The sequence below is a fragment of the Medicago truncatula genome, chromosome 1 (genome assembly GCF_003473485.1).
Source record: "Medicago truncatula cultivar Jemalong A17 chromosome 1, MtrunA17r5.0-ANR, whole genome shotgun sequence".
Classification (NCBI taxonomy): domain Eukaryota; kingdom Viridiplantae; phylum Streptophyta; class Magnoliopsida; order Fabales; family Fabaceae; genus Medicago; species Medicago truncatula.
The window spans coordinates 37,922,402-37,948,257 of record NC_053042.1 but is presented as its reverse complement, the minus strand read 5'-3'; the positions used below and the strand labels follow the sequence as shown (position 1 = coordinate 37,948,257).

Genomic DNA, 25,856 nt, shown 5'->3' with positions numbered 1-25,856 from the left:
TTCCTTCATATAAAGTACAAGTCTCTTAAAAGACACATGCGAGTTAATGATTTCTTTATGAAAATGTTTCTACGTATTTAACCTCTCATTGAAAAACGTAAATAATTTGTCTCTCTATCTCTCATGCTATTTTTTTTGAATTATTTGTTGGAGATAACTCACTTGAAATGATTTGATAGTGTTGATTTAAGACTTTGAAGTGTACCTCTGAAAGTCTTTGGTTTGATTTTTTTCGATGTCAACTTAGATAAGTTAGTTTAGTTTATTCGAAGAAAAGTATTTGTTGGACGTGGAAATCGAACATGAAACCATCGTTATCACATAGAAGATTGATATCCCAAATATATTGACACCCCAGTACAAACACCTATCATCGACAACACCCTAGAAAAATTATTAAAAATAAATAGATTAAAAAACTTGTAGAGACTAGGTCAAAATCCATGAAAACAAAAAGATTGAATAATTTAATTAAAAAATCCATTGGGAAAAAACCAAACTGCAGGGAAAAAGAGTGTAGTGAATCAAATTGACTAGACTAACAAAACCAACAATCTTTAAGTTTACGTATCCATTGTGATCCTCCATAACAATACTATCGATACATTGATTTTCTTTTCTCTATATATGAGATATATTGAAATTTATCTTCATTATCGTAAGCAAATAATTCAATCATCTATTTTTGAGTGGTCAAAGAACAATATTATGAGTTTTAAAAATAAGATTCACTAGTTGGGAATGAGACTCAACCCAAAGCAAGTAATATCCTTTCTTGTAAGCTAACTCAATAGTGATCATGACACCAGTTAATTAAGTCTTAAAACATTAGTGATACGAAGGTTTTAAGCAAAAAATCAAGAGTAACGGATAGATAATACATCATGGTCAAACTCTGGATCACCAGGAGATTATTTATCTAGAAATCGCATGATTAATAATAGAAAAGAGTTTAATATTTTGTTGCTTGTATTTTAGATAAGGTGGTATGCAACCACACCATTTAATTCACTCCGCATAAACTTACATATTAAATGGATCTAGATTGGTAGTCCGTAAAAGATAACAAATTATGATATGTTGATATGAGAATGTTCTCTGTTGGTTTGCACTAAACTAGCTGATTCCCGAACCATAAAGAAGAAATAAAAATATATTTTTGTGTTAAAAAAACTAATTGACACGGTCACCGAATTGCAACTGTGTGTTGGGTCAACATAAATTGCAACTATGTTTTTTTTCTTTCATTCCTTAATACGTTTTTTCTAATATAAGCGAAATAGTCAAATAATTTACTCACTAAGGGATTGGAGAGTGATATTTATTGCTAATTGAAAAATGTAAATATTTAAAGATAGTTAGTAAAGAAATAATTAGATTAGTAAAAAAATCTAAACATGATTAACAGCCAATCTAAATGCAAAATTTTGAGTGAAAGAAAACAAGCAAAGGTCCTAACAAAATTCTCAATAAAATGTTATAACAATTTTTAATAAAGATAATATAACTAAAAATCAATCAATTAAACCTTAAATATTTAGTTTGTGTTAATGAACCAACACTATAGTTATTAGGTCTAAGAGTCAAATCAATTGAACCTCCGCAGTCCATTTTAGATTTTGACCATTGGGGTGAGTTGAAACTTGAAAGAAACAATTAGGAATGAGTTTAACCAAACAATTTTGGTTAAAAAAAATGAATTCATATTTAACCGAGTGCGACTGGTTCAAGGGTGGTAAAAAAACATAAGTATAAACTCTTTCTCCTTCGGTCTCATCAGAGTACAAACTCGAAGTCTCTCTCACAAACCACATACTGATTCTTTAATGCTAATCTATTTTATGTTGAATTTTTAAGCTACTAATTGATCCGGTTTAGTCTAAACTCATCCATAACCGACCGATGTTCATGCCTAATTAGTTACGACGACCATATAAACTTACAAGAATTTTCATAAAAAAGAAAGAAAAAAAGTACAAAAAGGTTCATTAACTTGCTGTAAATAACAGCTTGCATGAGTGACTACTTTGGAATAGTACATAAAAAAGAATCAGAGATAACCAGAAAAAGGTAATGATATTAGCCTGCACCTCACTTGGATCTTGAGCTTCTAATTATGCTTGCCTTTCAAGTCTTCCTGCTCTAACTGAACAAATCCTTGCTGATGTGATGTGATGATGTTAATGCAATAAATGGTAGTAAAAATTTGAAGGATCTTTGATAAAATTTTCACTCTATGATTTTACTTGTCGACATGATGGTAATGCTGCTTCCATTGTGGTTATCTGTTAGCACTGGTAGTAGTGACATGTTTGCCATAATGAAGTATTATTATATTAATTAATAGCACTTTCTTAATATAGGGTTATTGTCTTTTTTCCATTTTCTCGTGGCTCATGAATTTTAGTAGAATCAATTTTTCTGGTATTGGAATATGCCAAAGTAGAAGTCATGTCACATTGACATACATACACATATCAGAATTGCACTCTGCACCTAAAACTATGCATGGTTACCTTTTCGGCTACTCGCAGTGCTACTGAGATTTGATATAAGATAGCAAAGTTTTGATTTTGGAGTATTCACTACACACAATTTAATTCATTTTTAAATCCTACTATTACCTAATCTATAATTGGTTCAGCTTCTAATTTGTCATGAGGTGGACATCATCACATTTACCTAACCTAATGCCTCTTCTTCATTTTTCTAGCTACCAATGTCTTTTTCATCTTTGAATTAATATATGCTCTAATAGCCAACGATAATGATTTGCATACAATGTAATTGTTTCTTTTATTTCAAGTGGTTGTGTATATATAATGTGAGATTTGTTTTGCCAATTATTCAATATCAATCTGACTTTGGCAAAGTTTCTTATTGAGAAAAGTCCTAATCATGTATTTAAAAACTAAAAATAAAAAAGTTTATGAAGAGTTATATCTCTTTCTTTTTATTTTTGTTTGCAGACGAAATGATTATGGTGATCCAAATAATACGAAACGTTGAAGTTTCATGTTCGAACCTATGAATAAAGGTGATTAACCTATCAATATTATTATTGAAATTTGAATTAGGACGAACTATAAAATATCTCACTTTATAAATCAGTTTTTTAACGAGCAATTATAATTAATTTAAAAAATCTTTTATTGTAGGCTTGTTAAAGATTTTTTTAAAACCAATTTTGATGTTTTAATTAAATTTGAAAGATATTTTAAAAAAACGATGTTATGTTAAAGATTAAATAAATATTTTGATTAACCTTGTATTAAATAATTTTTGGTAGAAAAAATAGAAAACTTAGTCTGTATATGATGTGATTTGTTTTCAAAGGAGATTGTATATGATGTGATGTCCATGCCTTTTCAACTGTATTAATTAAAACCATTTTAATATAAATAGTTTTTTCAATCATAATTTATGTTTTTTCTCAAACGTCTCTAAAAAATAATCTTCTAATTATTTTTATTTTAATATATAGCAAAAGAGCTCTATATCTTTACAAAGACTAGTTGAAAGGAAATTATGTGGCTTTAAATTTCAAAATCAACACATTTTTTCCTATAAAAACACCATTATTTATTTCTATAATTAATGCTAACTTGTGATCATGAGAGGAGTAAAATAATTCTTCCCCCAACTAATACCTCTCTGATGTCAAAACCACTTTACCCTTTAAGCACTTAAAAGTTCTATCATTAAAGTTAACCATTATGGTAACCTAATCATCATGCCAAAATAAATAGTACTAGATAAGATAAGTACAAGAGAGGGGGACGAATTCCCCTTAAAATATTGATTGATGTGAAGTAAAGTGGTGTATCATTGTGGGTTATAAATAATACATATTTGGGCTTATATTACTGTACTAATGTGAAAAATTAGTACATTAATTTTCCAAAAAAATTACTAGTATATAAGTTCACAATTAATATTGCAGAAGATATATAGCATTATTCAAGCATGACAAAAAAGTTTCATTTTTCTTCATGATTCACAAACAAACAAGATGTCTACATATAAAATTACCCTTCTTTTGTTTACCCCCCAATAGTTAGTAGGTGTAGCTCAGTAGCTGGGACCTAGTCTCAAGAAAATGATGTCAAGAAACTGGAAAGTGTGTACAGTTTCATATATATCCATCGATCTAGGGCATTTAATCAGTGTTAAATTAAGCATTGATGTTTGCTAAATAAACTTATTACACAATGGTGTACAAATTACCACATTTAGCTTCCATCGTGCATGTGTCCTACTTTTGCATTTTCTAAAAGAAACCCACAAAACCAGTTACTCTTACTCTAACTATATATATTTATGCAGATACATATTTTTCAATCACAACAATTGTACTCGATATGGTTTTGGTTTTTCTGTATTTGTAAGCATTGGATCCTCTTCCACAAATTAATGTATTGCATGCCAACCCAATTGGGGTTGGTCTGATGGTTTGTCATGTGATCTTGGAGTTTGTTCTACTTAAGATCTTATATTCGATTTTCTCTGATATAAATTTCGATGGATGAAGTTTATATAAAATTATGCTCTGACTTTAAATGGACCCCTGCAAATGGACGGTGAGATTGGTAGCAATGAATTAGTCGATTCTTGGAACAGATATCGAGTTTTTAAAACAAATGTAACTCATGAATTAATCACTCCTTTGTCCTTCATTATAACCATGCTCTCATATTGTTGACTTTGTTTTGATCTAATTTAAACCAAATTGCTTCGCTGCTGGAGCTAACAACAATCGTAATCTTATTTTAATCTTTTCAAGTACCATGATAGGTATTCTTCTAAATATTTTAAATTTTTTCAGCATGGTATTGAAACCTTAAACACAGTATTTTAAAGAAAATTATATTGCACGCTCACTGCATTCATAATTTAAAATTGTATGATATGAAATATTGGGCATGTACTTTATCTATATTTCAAACCAACTCTTGACTTAATAACAATTTATTAAATGACTAAAAAATAGTTTTAAAAAAATAAAAAAAGACTTGTTACAGCCGATGGACCCCATGTCAGAATGTGAACATTGTGCAATTACACCTGATTGAAAAAAATGTTACTTGGTACGGACTAAACGATGTAGTATATGAAGCATTAAAAAACCTTGTAAATTTAGGATTATGTGAAGTTATTTTTTTATTGCTAGGATTATATGTAAAGTTGATTATAATTTTTGTGAGTGTTGAATATTCCTGCATTGTTAATTTAAAATGTCAAAGATATAAGTTAGTTGAGTTTTGAGTTATGTGATTTAAAGTTTAAGTGAGTTGTTAGTAAAAAAAAATTGTATTAAATTCAAATCGTATTTTAAGCTGAATTCATTCATTTTAAGTCGAGTCAAGTGAAATTAAGTTCGAATTGACTATTTCCATCTCTACTCACATTTCTACATTCAACAAAATACCCTCTTTATGTCAAGACATATACGGTAAACAACTTACATAATGTTCATATCATGATAAACTTGTTTGCGTGCAATAGATATTTTTAAAAAATGTGCATTGTATACAACTTTTTTATGTATTCATCGTCAGAGTGTTAGGGAGTGTAGTAGAGAGAAGATTTGAAATGAAAAATACGAGGGAGATATTTTTTTATCCTTTTGAATATAATGGTGACGCTGAAATTTGTAGGGGGTGTGGCTAACATCCTTCGGTATTTAATTTTAGCTTTATCAATAGATCCATGAGCAAAAGCGCATATTTTATTTTATTTTTTAAAATTGCTTTCCTCACATTCAATTTTTCTTAAAAATACATGAAAAATATGTTTTTATCTCTAACGGTAGTTAACTACTGATGCATTTTCTCGGATTTAGTTAACTACCGCTGAGCCAGTTGCAGTTGGCTCAACTGCACTTAACTGCAGTTCTGAGCAGAGCATCAATTGTGATTTTGTGCGCTTCGGCTGAAAAATCAAAATAATTCAAGGCTTATTCGAAATGCTACGGAACTTGTATTTTTACAGAGGTATGAGGTATTTGTAAAGTTTCGTGCATTCCAACTAAGTATCAATTTATTTTGATTTTTCGACCGAACCTTGCAAAATCGTAATTTTTTCCAAGTGCACGTCAGGAAAAGTGACCTAGAGGTTGAATTTTTTATTTTATTTTTTGTACACATGTTTAGGACAAAAAAAAGCAACATCTTACATAAAAAATTTGAATTTTCCGACAAAGGGTGGATTAAATATGAATTTTTAACGCACCATAAACTTGAATTTTTTAATGCTCTGCCAAGAACTGCCATTTGGTGTCTAATATGCGGACGACAGTTATCTGCCATTGAGGGTATCTTGATCATTTTCTGGTGTGGGAGAGCAATTTTGTTGGTGAGAAGAGCAACTGTCTTGACTGTTTCTAGACTTGGGCTTCATGTTGACATCCACATATCTGAAGAGAAAAAGACTTTTAAGCCCAACATACAAATGATTATTGGCACCGTCTTTTCCCATCATATTAAGTTTCTAAACACCCGATAAAATCCTCCGAAAGATATCAAAATAAAGCGTGTGAGAAACTCATACGGTGAGAAAATTGACTTACCATGATTATTGAATTGTCATTTTATCCCCAACACAATATATATATACGGTGTAGATATAACTTTGTTTTTTAATTAGAATTTTCATTCTCCAAATCACATTGATAATTATAAATGTTGTTATCCTTTCAAAAAAATTATGCAGTACCAAGTTTACTAAATACAGCTTCATGTAACTGGAATACAAAATGTAAGACATTGTCTCCTAAAAAATCACCTATAATTGAAGTAACAGCCCCAGGCCCCCCAAATTTCTGCAGTACACATCAAGGGCCTTCACATTGCCTACTGTATTAGAGAAGACAGTAAGCAATTAACAGGCAAAAGAAAGCGAAAAATCCCAGGTTCTGTAGCATATGCTTTAAATTTTACAGCTGGAAACTCAACATTCTAATAAGGGCCACAAACATATCTTGTGGAACCAACCGATACTAGACTAAAAGCCAAATTTCTCATTGAATAACTCCTTTGAATACCCCTGGCCATAAACATCTTGAGGTCGTTTTATACTCTCTTCAATCACATTTATAAATAAGAAATCATTTTCTAAGTTCATTGAATACCTAATGTTTTTAAGCAAATTGTCACTTTAGTCCCTGACTCTACATCTCGCTGTCACAAAGGTCATGATTAAATACAAAGAAGTCTCTGACTCTGCACTTCCACTATCACTTTAATCCTTGACATTAAATAATTATGTTAAGTGATGATGCGACACATGTTTTACGATGACATGACATTTGATGTGTCATAGGGACTAAAGTGAAAGTAGAAATGTGTCACTTTGGTCCCTGAACAAAAATTCAATATCCCCAAATTGAATTTCAAATCCCTAAATCTCAAATCATTAAATGTTATCTAATTCTCTCTTTTGTTCAAAATTAATCTTCCACTAAACATTAACTTACTGTTAGATCTGACTGTGCATACTTACTATCAGTTAGGTCCATGATAATAAACATGTATTCTCACTAAGGCCCATGTCAAATTGTTCGTTTAACATAATGATGCCTACTTATAACAATAAGACATTAGTTCCTTCAAAAAAAAAAAAAAAAAAGACATTAGTGTTAAAAGCTTGTAAACTATTATTATAACACTTGGCAAAATAATTCCATAATTGGTTACCAAAATTATGGGTTTTTTTTAATAGCAAATTTATTCATGTCGAGAAAATTCAAGGCACATTAAAACTCGCGGAAAAGAAGAAACAATACAACGAAGGCGCTGCATATATATACGGAACACCTATACTCCCCACAAAATCCCAATATGAAACCGAAATTGAGGCCGACATATACAACCGAAAAAGCTGCACGCATTCCCCTGCCTCTCACACCCAAAACACAACGGCTCTGTTTGGTAAAAATAGCGGATAACTATAAGCTAGCTGATAGCTTATAACTTATAGCTTATGACTGATAGCTGATAAGCTAGTTAAAGTGTTTGGTAAAATTAGCGGTTCAACTAGCTGATAAATGTAAAATGACATAAAAGGGTACTCCTAATTAATAATAAAATTTATATCAATTGATATTAAAAATATTTAAAATTTAATATATTAATTCAATATTTCTTCCATATATTATTTTTAAATTAATAAATTTGCTAATGTTTTAATTAAAATTTATTTTATTTCAGTTTTTATACTTCATAAAAAAATTAAACAAAACCTTTCATAAACGTGATTATTTTCTTTTAAAAATATTAAACAATAAGTACGTAAGTGATGTCCTATATTTTTTATTTGGTAGTGATTTTGTAAGGGACGTCCTATTAGCAGAGTTGCTAAATAATAATAAAAATAATAAATATTATTAAAAAAATCATAAATAAAAAATAAGTACGTAGACGTAATCAACTATCTTTATGTTTTAAATTAAGTCAGGTACATACAAACAAAAATATTAACCATGCCCAATATTTTATTTAAATGGACGTCTTGTGCCGTTGCCAAATAATAATAATTACATTGTCATTTAAATATAAGGGTAAAACTGGTATTCAAATAAAATAACAAGGGTAAAAGTGGAAGAAAAAATAATAAGCTATAAGCTCAAACGCTACCTGGAATAGCTTCTCAAAAATAGCTTATAAGCTCGTGAAATTAGCTATAAGCTCATGGTGAAAAAGTATTACCAAACAGAGCTTTTTTTGTCAGACGAGCTTATAAGCTATAAGCTATAAGCTCATTGACATGTCTTACCAAACAGACGGGGTGTGTTTGGTAAAAATAAGCTATAAGCTAGCTGATAGCTGAAAAGTTAGCTTATAGCTGATGACTGATAGTTTATAGCTTATAGCTGAAAAAGCTCGCTTATTAAAATTAATGTGTTTGGTAAAGTTGGTGGTTGAAGTTGCTGGTAAATATAAAATGACATAAAAGTACATATCTATTTTATTTATTTATAAACAATTTCACTTAATATATATTTTTTAAATATTTTAATTATTTTCATCTTTAAAATGGTAAATGTGGTATTAAATTAAATTGTGATTTTTGTGTAATTAAACATTTTAACTTTGATATAATATATCTTTTTTAAAAGAACTTTCATATAATATATCTTTTTTATTTTTTGAAAATTATATAGTTTTATTTGAAATTATAAATAGTATATAAACTAATAGAATGCAAGAGGATCTATATATAAAAGGAAAAAAGAAAGTGCATGGCTGTTCAGCAAACCCGAAAAGAAGAAGAAAAAAATGGCAGTTAGTTTGATAACGTGGGTTTAGTGCTCACTTGTTTAAAAATAAAAATAAAAAATAAAGGTTAAAAATGGAAGAAAGTATAAAAAGCTAAAAGTTATAAGCTAAAAAGCTACTTGAATAGTTTTTTAAAAAAACACTAGAAGCTAGTAAGAAAAGCTTTTTACCAAACATATTTCATTCTATCAAAACAAACTTATAAGCTAATCCGACAAACTATAAGCTAGGTTTTTTGTGTTACCAAACAAAGCCCAAATCAATCCCACACGCTCCAATCAACTAGGCAGCAGCACCTAAAAACTATAGCAGAAAAATCAGGGACACATCCACTCATACCTGCTCCACAATAGTTATGGTTGACCTTTATGTAATAACTTGTTAATAGTTATGTTATGGAAATATTTTGATATTCAATTATATAATATTTTGGCAAGTGTTATAATATTTTACAAGCTTTTTAACACTAATGTCTTATTGATATAAGTAAGTATCATTCTGTAAAACTAACAACTTAATATGAACCTTAGTGAGAGTACATTTACTGTCGGGGACCTCCTAACTGATAGTAAATATGCATAGTCAAGGATATAACAGTAAGTTGTTGATTAAAGGAAGATTGATTTTGAACAAAAGAAAGAATTAGATGACATTTAGTGGTTTAGGAATTTGAAATTCAATTTGGGGATATTGATTTTTGGTTCAAGCATCAAAGTGATCATTTTCTACTTTCATTTTAGTCCCTATGTCACATCATATGCCATATCATCGTATGTCTATGCCACATCGTCACTTAACAAAAATATTTAATTCCTAAATCAGGGACCTTTGTGACAGTAAGGTGCAGAATTAGAAACTAAAGTGTATAATAGAAACAATTTTTTATTTCAACAAAAAATTAAAGAAACATATTATAGTCATGAGACAAACATTTTTATTTTTTTTTTTAATTTAAAAGTGGTCGACATACATGATACATCTATACTTTTAGAGAGGGCAAACACATAGAGAGATATATTACAACTTGTACGATAAGTAGAGATGGCAATAATACTCGTCCCCATGGGTACCTGCCCAAACACACCTCCGTTTGACGGGTTTTCTCCGCTTTGACTGGGTTAGGATATGAGTTTGGGTTTTTCCCGATTTCAAAACACGAGTATGGGATGGGTAACGGGGTTATATGTACCCACCCCGAACCCATACCCATACTCGTCCTAAATGTAAAAAATTATTTTTTTTTTACCCCTTTTTATATAAATAGAAACACAACCCTAGATCGTGTTATGTTATTTGGTTTAATAATCTCCATGTTATAAATATTGCCTTTAATTTTTAAAGTAGCAATCAAATCATTATGTTAAGGAAATGTTAAAGGGAACATAATACTTTACAAAATTGCCATTGGGGTTGGAATTTTATTTTATTTTTATTAAAAAATAATTTACTACGGGTTGTCTCAAAAGTTGTCAATCAAATTATTGTTCAAATAACACAGCTCATAATAATATAGTTAAGATATTTTACCAAAATTTTTATGATCAAACTTATAAGAAGTATTTGAAAGAAATATGAATTGATTACTCTTCATAAATAGTATATTAATTACAAAGAGCGCGATTTATTAAAAATAATACTTATAATCAAAATAGAAAATGTATAGTTTTAAAATAAATTATATTATATTTTCTTTCCTACGTTAGAATATCAACAAAAACTCAAAACAAAATTGATCTAATATTGATCGATTGAGTGTCCTCTATCTCTCATTACCTTAACCATTAAAAAACATAACTGTTAAATCTGGTTCATGGATATACAATTTTACTTATTCACATCTTAAATTTACATCGCCGCTAAATTCTCATAATTTTATGTTTATTTTTTTACCCTTCATCTTTTTTAGGATACATATATATGAAATATCTTATAAACGTCAGTGTATATATGTGAAATATCTTATAATATACGAGTGAATTAGAAATAGAGTTGGGAATAGGCCAGGTTGGCCTACAGGGGCCTATGACTTGGCCTGTTTAAGCCTGGCCTGACCTGTTTATTAAAAAGGCTAGGCTTAGGCTTTTTAAAAAGCCTATTTAAGTAAATAGGCCAGGTTTAGGCTATCAAAAAAACCTATGAAGCCTAATAGGTCGGCCTGTTTATGCATGTTAGGCTTCATTGTGGACTTTTTAAATAGGCTTTAAAGCTTTATAGTGAAATAGGCTTTTAAGGCCTTATAGTGATAGACAAGTCTTACACTGAAATAAGCTTTGAGGCCTATTAAGCCTATTTAAAAGTAGATAAAATGGAATGTTTAGTGACTTTAATAGTAAGTAGGCCTGTAAATAGGCTTTTAGGCTAGGCCAGAACAAAAAAATAGGCCTATGAAAGGCCATAGGCCAGACTCAGGCCTGCAAATTTTTTCGTAGGCCAGGCTCAGGCCTATCAAAGTCTGGCCTGGTCTGGCCTATTCCTAACCCTAATTAGAAACAAGGTGTAGTAACTGCTCTCAAGAACTAGACTGATATATTCCTTGGAGGGTGATTGGATAGGATAATCAGTTAATCACACATTTCAGTTGAGCTCCTTTACTTTTTAAATATTGTTTAGATAAAGTAATAAAATTCTTCATTCTTGTATCCACTATATAAATTCAATTGTAAATTTTAAGATAAAACTATGCCAAATTATTCATTCTTTTTTATTCCAAATACTTACAAGTTGAATAACATATTCTCCATTTGTTCTCATGAGCTTAACTCAGTTGGTAGGGACAATGCATATATAATATATGTAAGGTCCGGGGTTCGAACCGCGGTCACCACAAAAAAAAAAAAATTACCCCTTTGTTCATAGCTTTTCACAGACAAACGTTTCTGCAATCGCCTCGCTTTTTATATGTGATTTACATGACATTTTTGTGACTTCTCTACAAAGGGGGAATCATTTGCTGAATATATATACTAAACTTGAGGCGATTGCTGAAACGTTTGTCCGTGAAAAGCTATGAATAAAGGGGGAATTTTTTTGTTTTGTTTTTTGTGGTGGCTGGGGTTCGAACCCCAAACCTTACATATATTATGCATTGTTCTTACCATCTGAGTTAAGCTCATGAGTACAAAGGAAGAATATGCTATTCGTAAGTATTTGGAATAAAAAATCCACGGCCCTGCCAATAGGAGGTACTATAATAAAACATATATATATATATATATATATATAGGGGCCATATCACATGAGAATGACTTTTGTAGGTGAGAATGATAAGAATAAATGATAGCCGTCAGATTTAAAAGAAAAGGATGAGATTAAAAGATGAGAATCATATGTCAATTTACACTCCTTGCAGATGTGCTTTTCTCATGTCTTTCTCTCTTCCAATTCACTCACGTTCTCATTCAAACGTTGCCTCTCCTCAGCCATTTACGTTTTCTTCATCTCAACGACGGCGATTCCGTTTCGGCCATCAACAACTGTGACTCACGTTCTCATATAGACAAGATCCGTTGACACTAGGTGTAAGTCATTAGACTTACACCAAATCTCAACCACTAATTCCAATCAATCATGTGGCTATTAATTCACAATATGTCCAATTAAAAAAACCCCAAAAACGGTGACACATGTGATCCCTCTCCTTCATCTCTTTGAGGGTGCCGATCACTGATTATCAATTAGCAAAGGACTGACGGACATCAAATTAATGTTAAATTGAGGAATATACAATATGCAAAAGGAGAATCTGAGACAATCTAATCGTTCCTACCTCTACAAGTAGAATATTTGGAAGGGTGGTAGATTAATTGACTACCTTTTTGATAAGAATGAAATTATAAATACAAAGAATAAGTAATGTTGGAACTGGCACCCGAGTCAAGAATCCATTGATCAAGGGAAAAATCGAAAGAATTAGGATTGGTGGATAGAACAATACCACGAGAAGTGGTATCATGGGTGGAATTGACAAGATGAACATAAAAGAGATAATAATTGATAATATTGTTGTGTTGTCAATTGAAAAGAAACATCCGTATTGAAAGAAAAAAAAATAGTAGAAACACGATTAGAGAAGATGAAGGGGAGGATCACATGTGCCACCATTTTTGGGTTTTATTAATTGGAAATCTTGTGAATTAATAGCCACTTGATTAATTAAAATTAGTGGTTGAGATTTGATGTAAGTCTAATGACTTACACCTGATGTCGTCAACAGATCCTACCTATATATATAATATCGAAATGTACATATAATAGTACCACTGTATATCTGTCCAAGTAAAATTGACCGATTTTTTAAGCAATATCTAAGGTTTGAACCTTGTAGTTGGAATAGGAGACCCCTCTAAAAAAAAGTAGTTAATTAAGTTTTTCACGGGAAATCAGTGATTGATAAATTTAATGAAAATTTTAAAGCAATAAAATTTATTATCTAAATTTTACTTACTTCCAGGTTAACCTGCTCACTCTCTCTAACACTATGTTTGGTTCCCATGATTGAGAGTGGATGGAAAGCTGGGAAACCAAAAATTGTTCCACAGTTTGGTTCAAGGAAACAATGAGAAAGGAAAGAAAGTTATGTGGGACCCACGCCTAGAAACCTTTTCCTTAACATATATGGTAGCCTCTAATATGAACCCTTTTTTTGATGGACCAATCATGGACCCTCTAAAATTATCTGCTGTTGCAGGTCATTTGTATTTCCTTAAGTTTGTATAAAAACAATATTTCTTTTTATAAAAATATAAAAACAATATTATTAATTAAGTAATTTACAGTTTTGCCCATCAATGTGTTGTTATTTTTGAAGAGAATACGGGAACATTTTTTCCAGTTTTCTTTCCACATCACGTTGAAACTTTCTCACCATCTCACTCCTTGGATTCAAGTGAAACTTCTTCCTTCTTTTAATCAAACTGCTTATTCCTTTTTCCTTTTCATATCAAGATCGTTTCATATCAAGATTGTGATTGGCTTGTCTTGGTGAGGGATAATCTGAACTCAACAGATCTGTGGCAGTGAGTAAGCGCAAATCCACAAAGGGGTTTTATCAAAATTGGAGTTTTATATATGTAAGTGTCTGCCTATTTCATTTGCAATTCAAAGAATTTCCTTACAAACAACAACCTTATGCCATCAACAGTCACACCCGAGACAAAAATAAAACATCGACTCTGCAATTATACCAAATTCAAAGAACTAATAAGAAGTGTGATTAACTAAACATTGAACAGTTGAATATTTCAAGTCTTTGACTAGACAACTTATAACAACACGACACGCCTAATTCCACAAATAAACACCTTTTTTTTTGTTTGGAAAATAAAGGGACCTTACTTGAAGAATTACATAATGGGAATGTAAGAGTGATTTACCTATTTACTCAGAAGGAGAAAAAACAAGCAGCATTTTATACAAATACAAGTAACCAATTTATTCAACCATTTCTCTTTCCAGAAGCAGACACTGAGGTTGTCGGTGCCCATGATGATGTTGAACTTCTTCCTCCTCCACATGGTATCATCGCGTCACCCTCCTAAACCCTATTTCCCCAATTCAATTTAGTTTAGTTCATCTATTCTTCTGACACAAATAAACACCTCAGTTAACACTAATTTGAAGTATTTGAATACTAACAAATCCAAATGCTGACATCAACTAGTAAACATGAAATTAACCTAAAAAGAAGAAAGAATCATAAGAATCCAAGGAATTAGAATGAATAGTTTGATAATAAAACAACTAGGAATCCACAACAGCAAAATTGGAATCGATTAACAGCTATGAAGTAAGAAAGGAAACTGCAATCGATTAACAATTATGGATTTGGGGTTTAAGTTTTGAAGATTTAGAATTTTTGTTTGAGAAGTTTAAGATTCAGAATTGACAATTGATGAAAAATAGAGGAGAAGAATGGAGGAAAAGAAATTACAGAAGAAGAAAATGAACTTTCTGAGAAGAGAGATGAAAAGTATGAACACAGAACTGAACGAGATCACGAAAATTCAAATCCAAATCGTGTCAGATTTCCGATCTCAGCAATAAACAGACCTTCGATTCGACGATTTCACCAAAGGAAAAAAAAAACGGTTTCTCAAGAGCTTCGTTGTGTGGACCAGGCAAGTCCACCAACAAAGCATTGGTATTCAACTTCCGCCATGGAAATCGGGAAAGAAAATTGGCAATTGATGAAAAATAGATGAGAAGAATGGATGAAAAGAAATTACAGAAGAGGGAAAGGAATTTTCTGAGAAGAGAGATGAAAAGTATGGGTTCAGTATAGCTTTTTTTTTATAATTAAAATTGATTAATTTTTTTTTTTTTTAATTATGATGACCGGTTGTAGCAGGTCATATACAACCGGTCATATAAGGAGGTTCATTGGTGGACCTTTTTTTGGGGGGTCCATATTAGGGAGCACCTATATATATATATATATATATATATATATATATATATATATATATATATATGTCAAGGGTATTTATGTCAATTAATAAATATGGATATTTCTTTCCTTCAACTTCCTATTCCATTTTCTTTTATACCAAACAACCAAGACAATCCCCTCACTCACTAGTGCAGAAAACACTTTTTAAATCAGGTGAAAAAGACTTTTTAAATCGGTTATGTATCTGATTTATAGGTGGCCGATTTAATAAGTGTTTCATTTTTAAGTCTGTCCTTTGACCCGATTTAAATTCTTTTTATACATCAGGTAACCCGATTTAAAATCTTCCATTTTATATCTGGTCACCCGATTTAAAATCTAGTTTTTTTTTTTTTTTTAAATGATTTTCTTTTTTTCTCCCATATTGAACATTATTGTAATGAAACAGAACCTTATATACGATCATTTAATATAAAATATTATCATAGAACTTTAATTTCATAGCAACTTGCAAATAAAATCATCCACAAAATCTAAACATTGTCAATACTTCACACTTAACACAACAATTGATTTACACCTAGTTCAAGGACTTCAAATGAATAAAGTTTCTTTTATTTACCAAATTACCACCATGTTTCTTTTTAGTTTTATTTTAATTTAATTAAAATACTTTTTAAGTTAGACAACCCGATTTAATTTTTTTTCTACTCAATATGCTCATCACAATGACTGTTTTTAAATCAGATGGATAGTCACCCATTTAAAATCTCTGATTTAATAAGTGTTTTTTGTTCTAGTTATTTTCTATTATTTTTCTTTCCTCATATAATCTTTCCTTACTCTTTCTTTCCTTATACTTTCTTTGATCATCCAAACAAAGCCTAACATCAAGATGGATAACAAAAAAACTGTAAATGTAGAAGAAGAAAAAAAGTACATCGAACCATTGATGTAACTGAAAATGTCAATGATTTCAGACCTGATTTGAAACAGGATTTTCTTTGTGCTTTTGCCTTAACATTCAACAAACTCAAATAGTTCGGGTGCCTTTGAAAAAGTCAACATAAATTAGTGTAGTCACTTTGGTTATTCTAAATACTTTAGCATCAATTGATCCTTTAAGTCCATGCAAAATTGATTTAATCCTTAATCTAACCCTCTGTACATTTACATCATAGAACAATCTAATGTCAGTAACGTCACTTTCCATTATATAGGAACCAAAGTCAAAATAATTTAGGTGAATCTAGTAAAAACACCTATAATAATAACGTTTAATTGTAACTTCCATGCTAAACCTGAAAAAATAGACCAGAAGTCTTCGGAACTAAATTGATAGCAAAGTTAATTATTTCAGGTGGAACCACCTAGGTCGGCATTGGGCAGCACTAGCTTATTTAAGGAAGGTTAATGATTAATTTAAGATAAGATGCACATACAGTAGTGACAAAATAGCAACTCTTACAAGTTGGGACTTGAAGGACAAGTTGAAATTACAGTAGATTAGTGTAAAGGATGGGCTGGATAAACTTAGGTACATCAATTATGTTATGTACGAATCACAGCTTTCACATTTTAACTTGGCATGCTAAAATCAATTATGTTATGTACATCAATTAGGTATCGTTTGGCCAGACTTTTTTTCCGGTCTAAAAGCTACTTTAAAATGAAGTTAAAATAAAGCTTTTAAGGAAAAAACTAAAGTTGTTTGGTTTCTTTATTTTTTTTAATTCTAAAGTTATTTTTAAATTAAAAGTTGTTTGGCAAAATATTGTACAAAACTTTGAATTTTTTTTTTTTCAGTGGTGTCCGGGATTCGAACCCGCGACCTTGCATATATTTTATACATTGTCCATATCAACTGAGCTAAGCTAGAGAATAGTTTGCTTTTTCTTTTCCAATTATAGTGTATAACAAATTTTGTTATAAGAATATCATATTTTTGGTGTCATTTAAAAAGATAAAAATTTATATTATATGATATTATATTTGTTACATTGTTGGTGTCATTGAAAAAGATATGTTTAGTTTTTTTAATAAGAAAAAGATATTCCAGTTTGTTACAATATAAATGTGTAAAATATATATAAGTATAGTTTTTGTAGGCATCTATACTAGTACTTTTAATTAAAATTAAAATTTTATAAAAATAATAATTGTACGCATTGCGCAACACTGAAAAAATTACACGCATTAGCGTAACAAAAAAAAAAACAGACATACAGACATAAAATATTACTCTAAACGCTAATGTGTGTGTATATTTGTGAGGTTGAAGAAAGAGAATAAAAATATTTGTGAGGTTATGATAATGAAACGATATTAAAATTAAATATATAAGTGATAAAAAGATAATAAAATTCCTTCAAAAATAGATAATAAAATTAAATTGATTCTCCTTTAAAAAAAATTATATGGACCAGTTAAAAAAAATTAAATGGAAGAAAAAAACAAATTGAAATATAATATTAAAAAATAAAAGATAAGGCTGCCTGCGTGAGTTGAAGAGAAGTGCTTGTGAAATAAATAATAGAGAAGTAGTTTTTTGAAGTAGCATTCAACAACTTTTGGTTAAAGCCCATTTCATACAATTTTATGCATTCTAAAAAAAGTACTTTTTTTCGAAGGTACTTTATTGATATTGTGTTTGGCCTAGCTTCTTCTTAAAAATGTAGAAAAGCTGAAAAAAAAGTCGGGCCAAACGGTGTATCAGAGACATTTTGAGCATAATTCTTATATCTGAGTGAAAAGGTAATTGGATCTCAAAATTGCGAATTGAAATTATAAAGCATCAATCAAAATAGTCATTCTATAAAAAATTTCTACTAGAGATCATGATGTGACACATTAACCGATGATGCAACCCCTCAACATTGATCTCGCATAAATGTTACCACATCATGAACTAATTTGTCTATGAAAATTAGGTCTTACAAATTTAACCATAATTAGTTCATGCACATTTGCAATAACAAATAAATTTGTCCCTCATATAGTCCGAGCATGTGTTTGATTTTAAAGGTCGAGACGAACGTTTAGTTATGACTCTTGACGTGATTTTCTAGAAACGACAAAACTAAGCATCTACATAAACGTCGAAAACTTGCGATGATTTTGAGATAATGTTGAAAAACAGTCGTGTAACCAAATAGAGGCTAAATTTCATAAACAAATTAGCCCCTAATAAATTAACATTGATGTGAGATCAAGATGCAATATAATATGCCCGGTTAATGAGACACATCATAATCTCTAACAATATAAATTAATGGAGAAATTATTTTAGATAACATTTTACAATTTTGAGAATGTAGTTACCAATTTATAAAAAACAAAGACGATGCATATAATTTTTAGGATTAACTTGTGTTGAAATTTGGGGCCTAACTCATCCTTATAAAATCGGTTTGTGAAGTGAGGACTGCCCCCACTTTTAAACACATTTTGTTCGATGAGAGACTCTTTTAACACACTCCCCCACAATCAGCATTATCAGGCTTGGTTCGTGGACATAAATGGTGTGTGGCCCAATAACGAAACCGAATAGCAGGTGGTCCAATGGATTTTAACGGACGCGATACCATGTTGAAATTTGAGGTTTAACTCATTCTTACAAAATTGGCCTGTAAGGTGAGGATTGTCCTCATTTCTAAACATATTTTGTCCGATATGAGACTCTTTTAACAATGTGCCTATTCAATTTCATGGGTTAATTAAGTTTTTGGTCCCTATAAATATCTGCATTTTTATTTTTAGTCCTTATAAAAATAAATCACACTTTTTAGTCCCTACAAAATTTTTCATTAGTGTTTTTAGTCCCTGTTAAATTAAAATTTGTTTAATTATGCTTAAAATTTTAAATTTTTTAATGATTTTTTACATACTTGTTTAAAACATTATAAAAGATTCCGCCACAATAAATTAGCTCAAAATTTTATTTTTAAGTCCAAATTTTCGTTAGTTTTATCTTGAATTTTTGGCGTTTTAAAAAAATTATATTTAATTCATTACATGTTAAAAAATTCTAATTTTTTATAAAAGAGATTATTATAATGTTCTTAACATGTCTGTTAAAAATCATTTAAAAATATCAAAGTTTAAATATAATTAAACAAATTTCAATTTAATAGGGACCAACACATACTTTTAGTCCTTGTAAAATTAAAATTTGCTTAATTGTGCTTAAACATTTAAATTTGTAACATATTTTTCACATACTTACTTAGAATATTAAACAAAGTTCCAAATTTTCATTAATATAATCTTAAAATTTTGGCTTTTAGAAAAATTCATATTTAATTCATTACATGTTAAAAAACTAAATTTTTTTATAAAAGAGTGTCTTACGATGTTATGAACATGTATGAAAAAAATCTTTCAAAAATTTAGAAGTTTAAGCATAATTAAACAAATTTTAATTTAACAGGGACTAAAAACACTAACAAAAAATTTTGTAGGGACTAAAAAGTGTGATTTATTTTTATAGGGATTAAAAACAAAACTGCATATATTTATAGGGACCAAAAACTTAATTAACCCATTCATCAGAGGACTGAACATATAGAAACAAAATAACCAAAATATTAAGTAAAGTAGCTGTTGGTTTGCAATAACTATTTCATCCAAACATATAGTTCTACGTTCAAGTAACTATCCTAACAATCAAACATTGATTTCAAGATAGTATAGTACGTGAACTCATCTTATGTGCTTAATAATTGTCCAAAAAAAATTAATCACGGCTAAACAATACTTGATGTATTTCATAACTATAACAAGGTTAGCTAAAAGTAACTATCTCCCAGATGTCCAATTGAGTAGTATAATCAAACAAAAAGAAAGATATAAAGGATGTTCTAACCATTTTTGTCCATAATAAATAGTGCTTAAATGTCATCATCTTGCAGCAACTTAACTATCAACTAACTATAATTGTGATTACAATAACTAATTCAAATTTATTATGAAGGAAAGGACAAACTATAAAAGGAAAAATTGGCTTAAACCCACTCGTGAGTTATGACTTGTGACAATTGAGGAAATTATTTTATGCCAACAAATTTTCTTGTTAAAAAACCCCAAAGAAAATGATATATATTTTTTTTCCTTTTCAATATTGTTAAATAGAAAGGCTTCTCGGGTAAGATGGTGCCTAGATATTATGTGCAGAGAGAGTGCTTCTGCACTGACAACCTAACAAAAATTGAATGTAAAATTTGAACCCTACCAAAATAGTAAATAAAATTAAAATATCAAACCATGATGGAGGAAAAAAGAACACTGAGAAGATAAAAATGACAAACCTTATGGTCCCGATTTACGCATATCACGGCGAAGAACTCTATTCTCTCCAAGTCTTCCACCATCCCTACATACAACCTCCTCATCATAGTACTTTATTAACTTTACCATACCCACCAACCAATTTTCCTTTTTACTTTCTTTTCCTCCCTTGAATCAATGATGAATAATAATAATCAACATTCACCTATAACCATACAACCTCATTATTCCAAGAGTAGTAAAAGTAAATATCAATATAGTGTGACACAGTTGTTTCTAAACATGTGGTTAGATGTTCAATCTTTAGCTAATATTTATGGAAGAGTACTTGTTAAAAACTTATACCTTTTAAGGGTACATTTGGTTCCTCATTGAGAAAAGTAGAAAAATTTGTAGAAAATAATTTAGATGGTTTGGATATGTAGAGAGAAGACCTCTAGATGTCGTCCTAGAAAGAATATATTAAATGAAAGAGAATCAAGTTAAAAGAGCTAGAAAAAGACCTTTAAAACCTATAAGAGAATCTATTAGAAAAAGATTTAGAGGTCAATAAATTAGATTGAAATACGACATTATAACGTAATTTAATTCATGTAGCCGACCTCATTTTGTGAATAAGGCTTGGTTGTTGTTGTTTGGTTTCTAAAAGTGGTATAATTGATTCTAGTATGTTTGGTTGTTTTTGAGTAAAATTGATTCTACCTCTAAGATTAATTTTACTTAAACATGATTTTAACTTTTGATTCTAGAATTAATTCTACATATAAATTAAACTTTTACATGAATATATTTAAATACAAATAATTTTACGTTCAATTTAATTTTAATCAAAATAAATTTACTTAAAATCAATTATGAACCAAACATAGATAAGTGGACATTTGTACCTCTAAAGATTAGTAGCAAAGAAAAGGGTAAACACATTACTAAAAAACAAAAAAGAAAGTTAAAGCAAGATTCCTTCCCACTGTGAATTACTACTAGATGAATAACAAGACACAGTAAGATTAATTGTCAGTATGAGTCAAAACAAGTTTATAGAATCAAACAAACAAATATCTAAACTTTTCAAAAACATAAAAAAAAAAAAAAAAAGTAGATAGATATTTATGATTGTTTTTGGCCAGTAAAGTTGCGCCCACACATGGCAGCTGTCTCCAGCCCATTTCCTTTCCCTCCCAATCAAATTACTACTTTTACTATATAATCTTAACCCTTCTTCCACCGTCTCCTCCCATTAAAATAACATTACCCAATCTCATTTTTCAATTCAATTTCAAATACCTAGTGAAGTGTCTTCACTTCTTCTTTCTCATTAGCATTTTCACAAACATGTCACCTACACCAATTCTTCTTCTTCTTCTCGTTCTTTTTCTATCTTTTTTCTTTTCACTTATAGTAAGTGAACAAAATGGAGAATTTGAAACACTAAACACAAAATTCAACCCAAAACTTCCACTACCACCACTGAAAACACTATCATCATCAAAACGTTATGAAGGATCTTCCGATCTAGTCAAACTCAAGTACCATATGGGTCCAGTTTTATCTTCTCCGATCAATATCTACCTTATCTGGTACGGTAACTGGCCAAAACCACACAAATCTCTCATCAAAGATTTTCTCAATTCAATCTCCGATACAACCGTACCTCACCCCTCCGTCTCCGACTGGTGGCGTACCGTTACACTTTACACCGATCAAACCGGTGCTAACATCTCCAAAACAGTCTCCATCGCCGGAGAATATTCCGATTATCGTTACTCACTCGGCAAACGCCTAACAAGACTCTCAATTCAAGATGTAATCGCTACGGCGGTTCGATCTAAACCTTTCCCTGTTGATCATCGGAAAGGGATTTATCTAGTTCTAACCGCCGATGATGTTACGATGGATGAATATTGCCGTGCGGTGTGTGGTTTCCACTACTTCACTTTTCCGTCGAAGGTAGGTTACACTCTCCCTTACGCTTGGGTAGGAAACTCCGGCACACAGTGTCCGGAGGTTTGCGCGTATCCATTCGCGGTACCGAGTTACATGGCGGGAGGTGGACCAGGGAAACTCTCGCCGCCGAACGGGAACGTCGGAGTAGACGGAATGGTGAGTGTCATTGCTCATGAATTAGCTGAGCTTTCGTCGAATCCGCTTGTGAACGCGTGGTACGCCGGTGAGGATCCGACGGCGCCGACGGAGATTGGTGATTTGTGTGAGGGTTTGTACGGTACCGGCGGTGGTGGTGGTTATATCGGAGAAGTTATGAAGGATAAAAGTGGAAAAACGTTTAATGTTAATGGGATTAGAGATAAAAAGTTTTTGGTTCAATGGGTTTGGAGTAATGTTTTGAATGCTTGTGCGGGTCCCAATGCTGTTGATTTGAATTGAGTTGAGACATACCCAACGCTATTCATTCTTTAATGTCATTTTACTGCTATGGTTTTCTAGTAGTTGCTACTTTCCCCTCATGTATCATGTATATTAATGTAACAATGTTTTTGTAATTTTATTTTCTCTACTCGAGGAAATTCATTAATATTATATTATCTCTAGTTTTTTTTTTTTTGAATTGTTTCTTTCATTATTTATTTTTATATAACAAAGGGAATTAAACATGCATGATTGAATATTGGATGCAAAAGTTTAGAATAGGGGAAAATTATAAGTGTGTTATGCTTAGGCCAAACAGCATTTTCAGGTGACATATATTGTGTCAGGCAATCTTAGATTGTAACGTGTAAAGCAAAAGTTTTTTTGTCAATGGTTTCATTCCAATTTCCATCACATGTATAATTGTTTTTTTTTTTTTTTTTTTTTTTTTTTTTTATGGATCGCATGTAAGTAAAATTTCATTTTTTTCTTTCTTTCTGTGGTCTAGAAAATTATGTAAAATTTCCAATTCTAATGCTTTTTTAATCAAACTAAAATGAAACATGCTTATTTATTTCATTTCAATTTCAATTGACTTCCTAAACATGAGCCATTTGCTTCTTTCAAGTTTCATGCGACATGTGTCTTCTTGTGAATGCTCTTCGAGTTCTTTTCTTCAACATTTGTTTTCTTGTGAATGCTCTTTCATAAAAGAAAGTATGAAATTGTACGGGCTAAAAGTGTGAAATTAGAAATTTAAGTAGTAGCTATGCAACTATTAAATTCAAAGCTAGTTTATGCATGAGCCACTGTATTTGTTTGCCAACCAATTCGTTTGGACTAAACATGACTTTAAGCCAAATTATAAATATTGTAATATAAAGTTAAATTTTGAGATATCCGTACATAGAAGATTGAAACAATTCACAACCATCTTAGAATCAAACTCATATATGGCATTGTTATAAGAGTTAATTCGTCGAACCAAAGTAAACCTCAAGCCGCTCCCTCGTAGTCTAATGTTACTATTTTTAAACTTAGGTTTTAATCTTTTTCCCTTTTTGCCCAATGAACTCTTAATTTGTAGGATCATTTGTTTTCTAAGTTTGAATGTGTAGTCTCAAGGTTCAAAGAAGGAATTCAAAAACCTTAGATTTTTTTTTTTTAAGGAAAAACCTTAGAATTTTTATCTTCCTTTTCCATGTGTTGGAGATATTGTGATGACTTGACTATATTATATCACATATTAAGGAGGGAATAACAACTATTTTCTAATTATCATTCATGATTTTTGTATATACTGTGTTATATATATTTTTTCTTATTTTTGCTTCTCCCTAAAATGTAGGTCTAAAAACACCATAAACCTATCATCAACATGTGCATCATTTAGAGGATTTGATTTAAGTCTCCATATACCCAGTGCATTGCAATTAGATTTTTAAGAGTTGTGTTTTAAGTCTCCATTTGAGAAAAAACATGAGTTTTATTTTATTTTGGTTTATTTGTTAAAAATAACAAAGTATATTATAGAAAACTAAAATAGAAAAAAGAAAAGAGGGACTTTTAGTGCGTTGTGCCAGCAAAAAAAAAAGAAGATCAGATAGTTAGTTAAGATCTGTAGCATAAAAATATATATTCAATTAAAAAAAGATAGTCAGGTTCAAATTTTTTACAAATTTGACATAGATTTAAATTAAAATTTAGAAAAGAATCGAGTTTCTAAGAGTTATTTTGTCTAGAAAAATATTTGACCAAAAAGTACTAGTTAACTATGAAGATACCTTCTTTCAAAAAAAAAAAAAAAAAAAACCATGAAGATACCTTTATATAATGATTTTTTTGAGGAACCTTTATACTAATGATATAATGATTTTGTTGAGGGAGCTTTATACAACGGTATAAATTCTAAAAAAGCTATCTAAACTTGAAACTTTTTTTAAAGGACCTGAAACTCAAATTTAAGGGTTATGCTCATTACTCCATAAACTAAAACAGCTCATTATTTAAATCAACTTTAATTAAAGGGTCATTATCATACCCTACTCCATAAACTAAAATGCACAGCTGCATACATACCATAAATCAAACGGTATCTCGTTGGTTATAGATTTTCCTAGTCTCTACTACTTTCTACCAACCAAATCAAGCACATGCCAGCCAGAATTCAACCTAAGCAGAGTACCTAGCACATTAAATGATCATATGCAAACATGAAATCATATAATGGAAAAGCAACTAGCAACCACCAAATAGCAACTAGCCACTAGCCAGTGCTTAAGATAGACAAAAATTTGAACCGTAATATTAATTATTTTGAATATATTGATTTCTAAATTTTTTTAGGGTTAAATATGATTATGGTCCTTATAAATATGTCAACTTTTCATTTTAGTCCTTCTAAAAAATTTCTTCAACTTTTAATCCCTCAAAATTTTTCCATTTTCACTTTTGATCCCTCCTTTAAAGTAAACTCATATGTAGAATTCATATTTTTGAATAAAATTTTGAAGAAAAATTCATAATATTATAAGAATCTCTCC

The 25,856-nt window shown here is 30.3% G+C and overlaps 1 protein-coding gene across 1 annotated transcript; it reads left to right on the top strand.

The window, feature by feature from the left end:
- Positions 1 to 22,118: 22,118 nt before the first annotated feature.
- Positions 22,119 to 23,489, top strand: LOC25484470 (protein EXORDIUM-like 5). The gene has a single exon (XM_013613309.3). The coding sequence runs from the start codon at positions 22,282 to 22,284 to the stop codon at positions 23,329 to 23,331; it is 1,050 nt and encodes a 349-aa protein (XP_013468763.1). The 5' UTR covers positions 22,119 to 22,281; the 3' UTR covers positions 23,332 to 23,489.
- The last annotated feature ends 2,367 nt before the right edge of the window (positions 23,490 to 25,856 follow it).

Excerpts from the sequence above, each read along its gene's own strand:
- LOC25484470 (XM_013613309.3), top strand. The coding sequence starts at position 22,282 with ATGTCACCTACACCAATTCTTCTTCTTCTTCTCGTTCTTTTTCTATCT.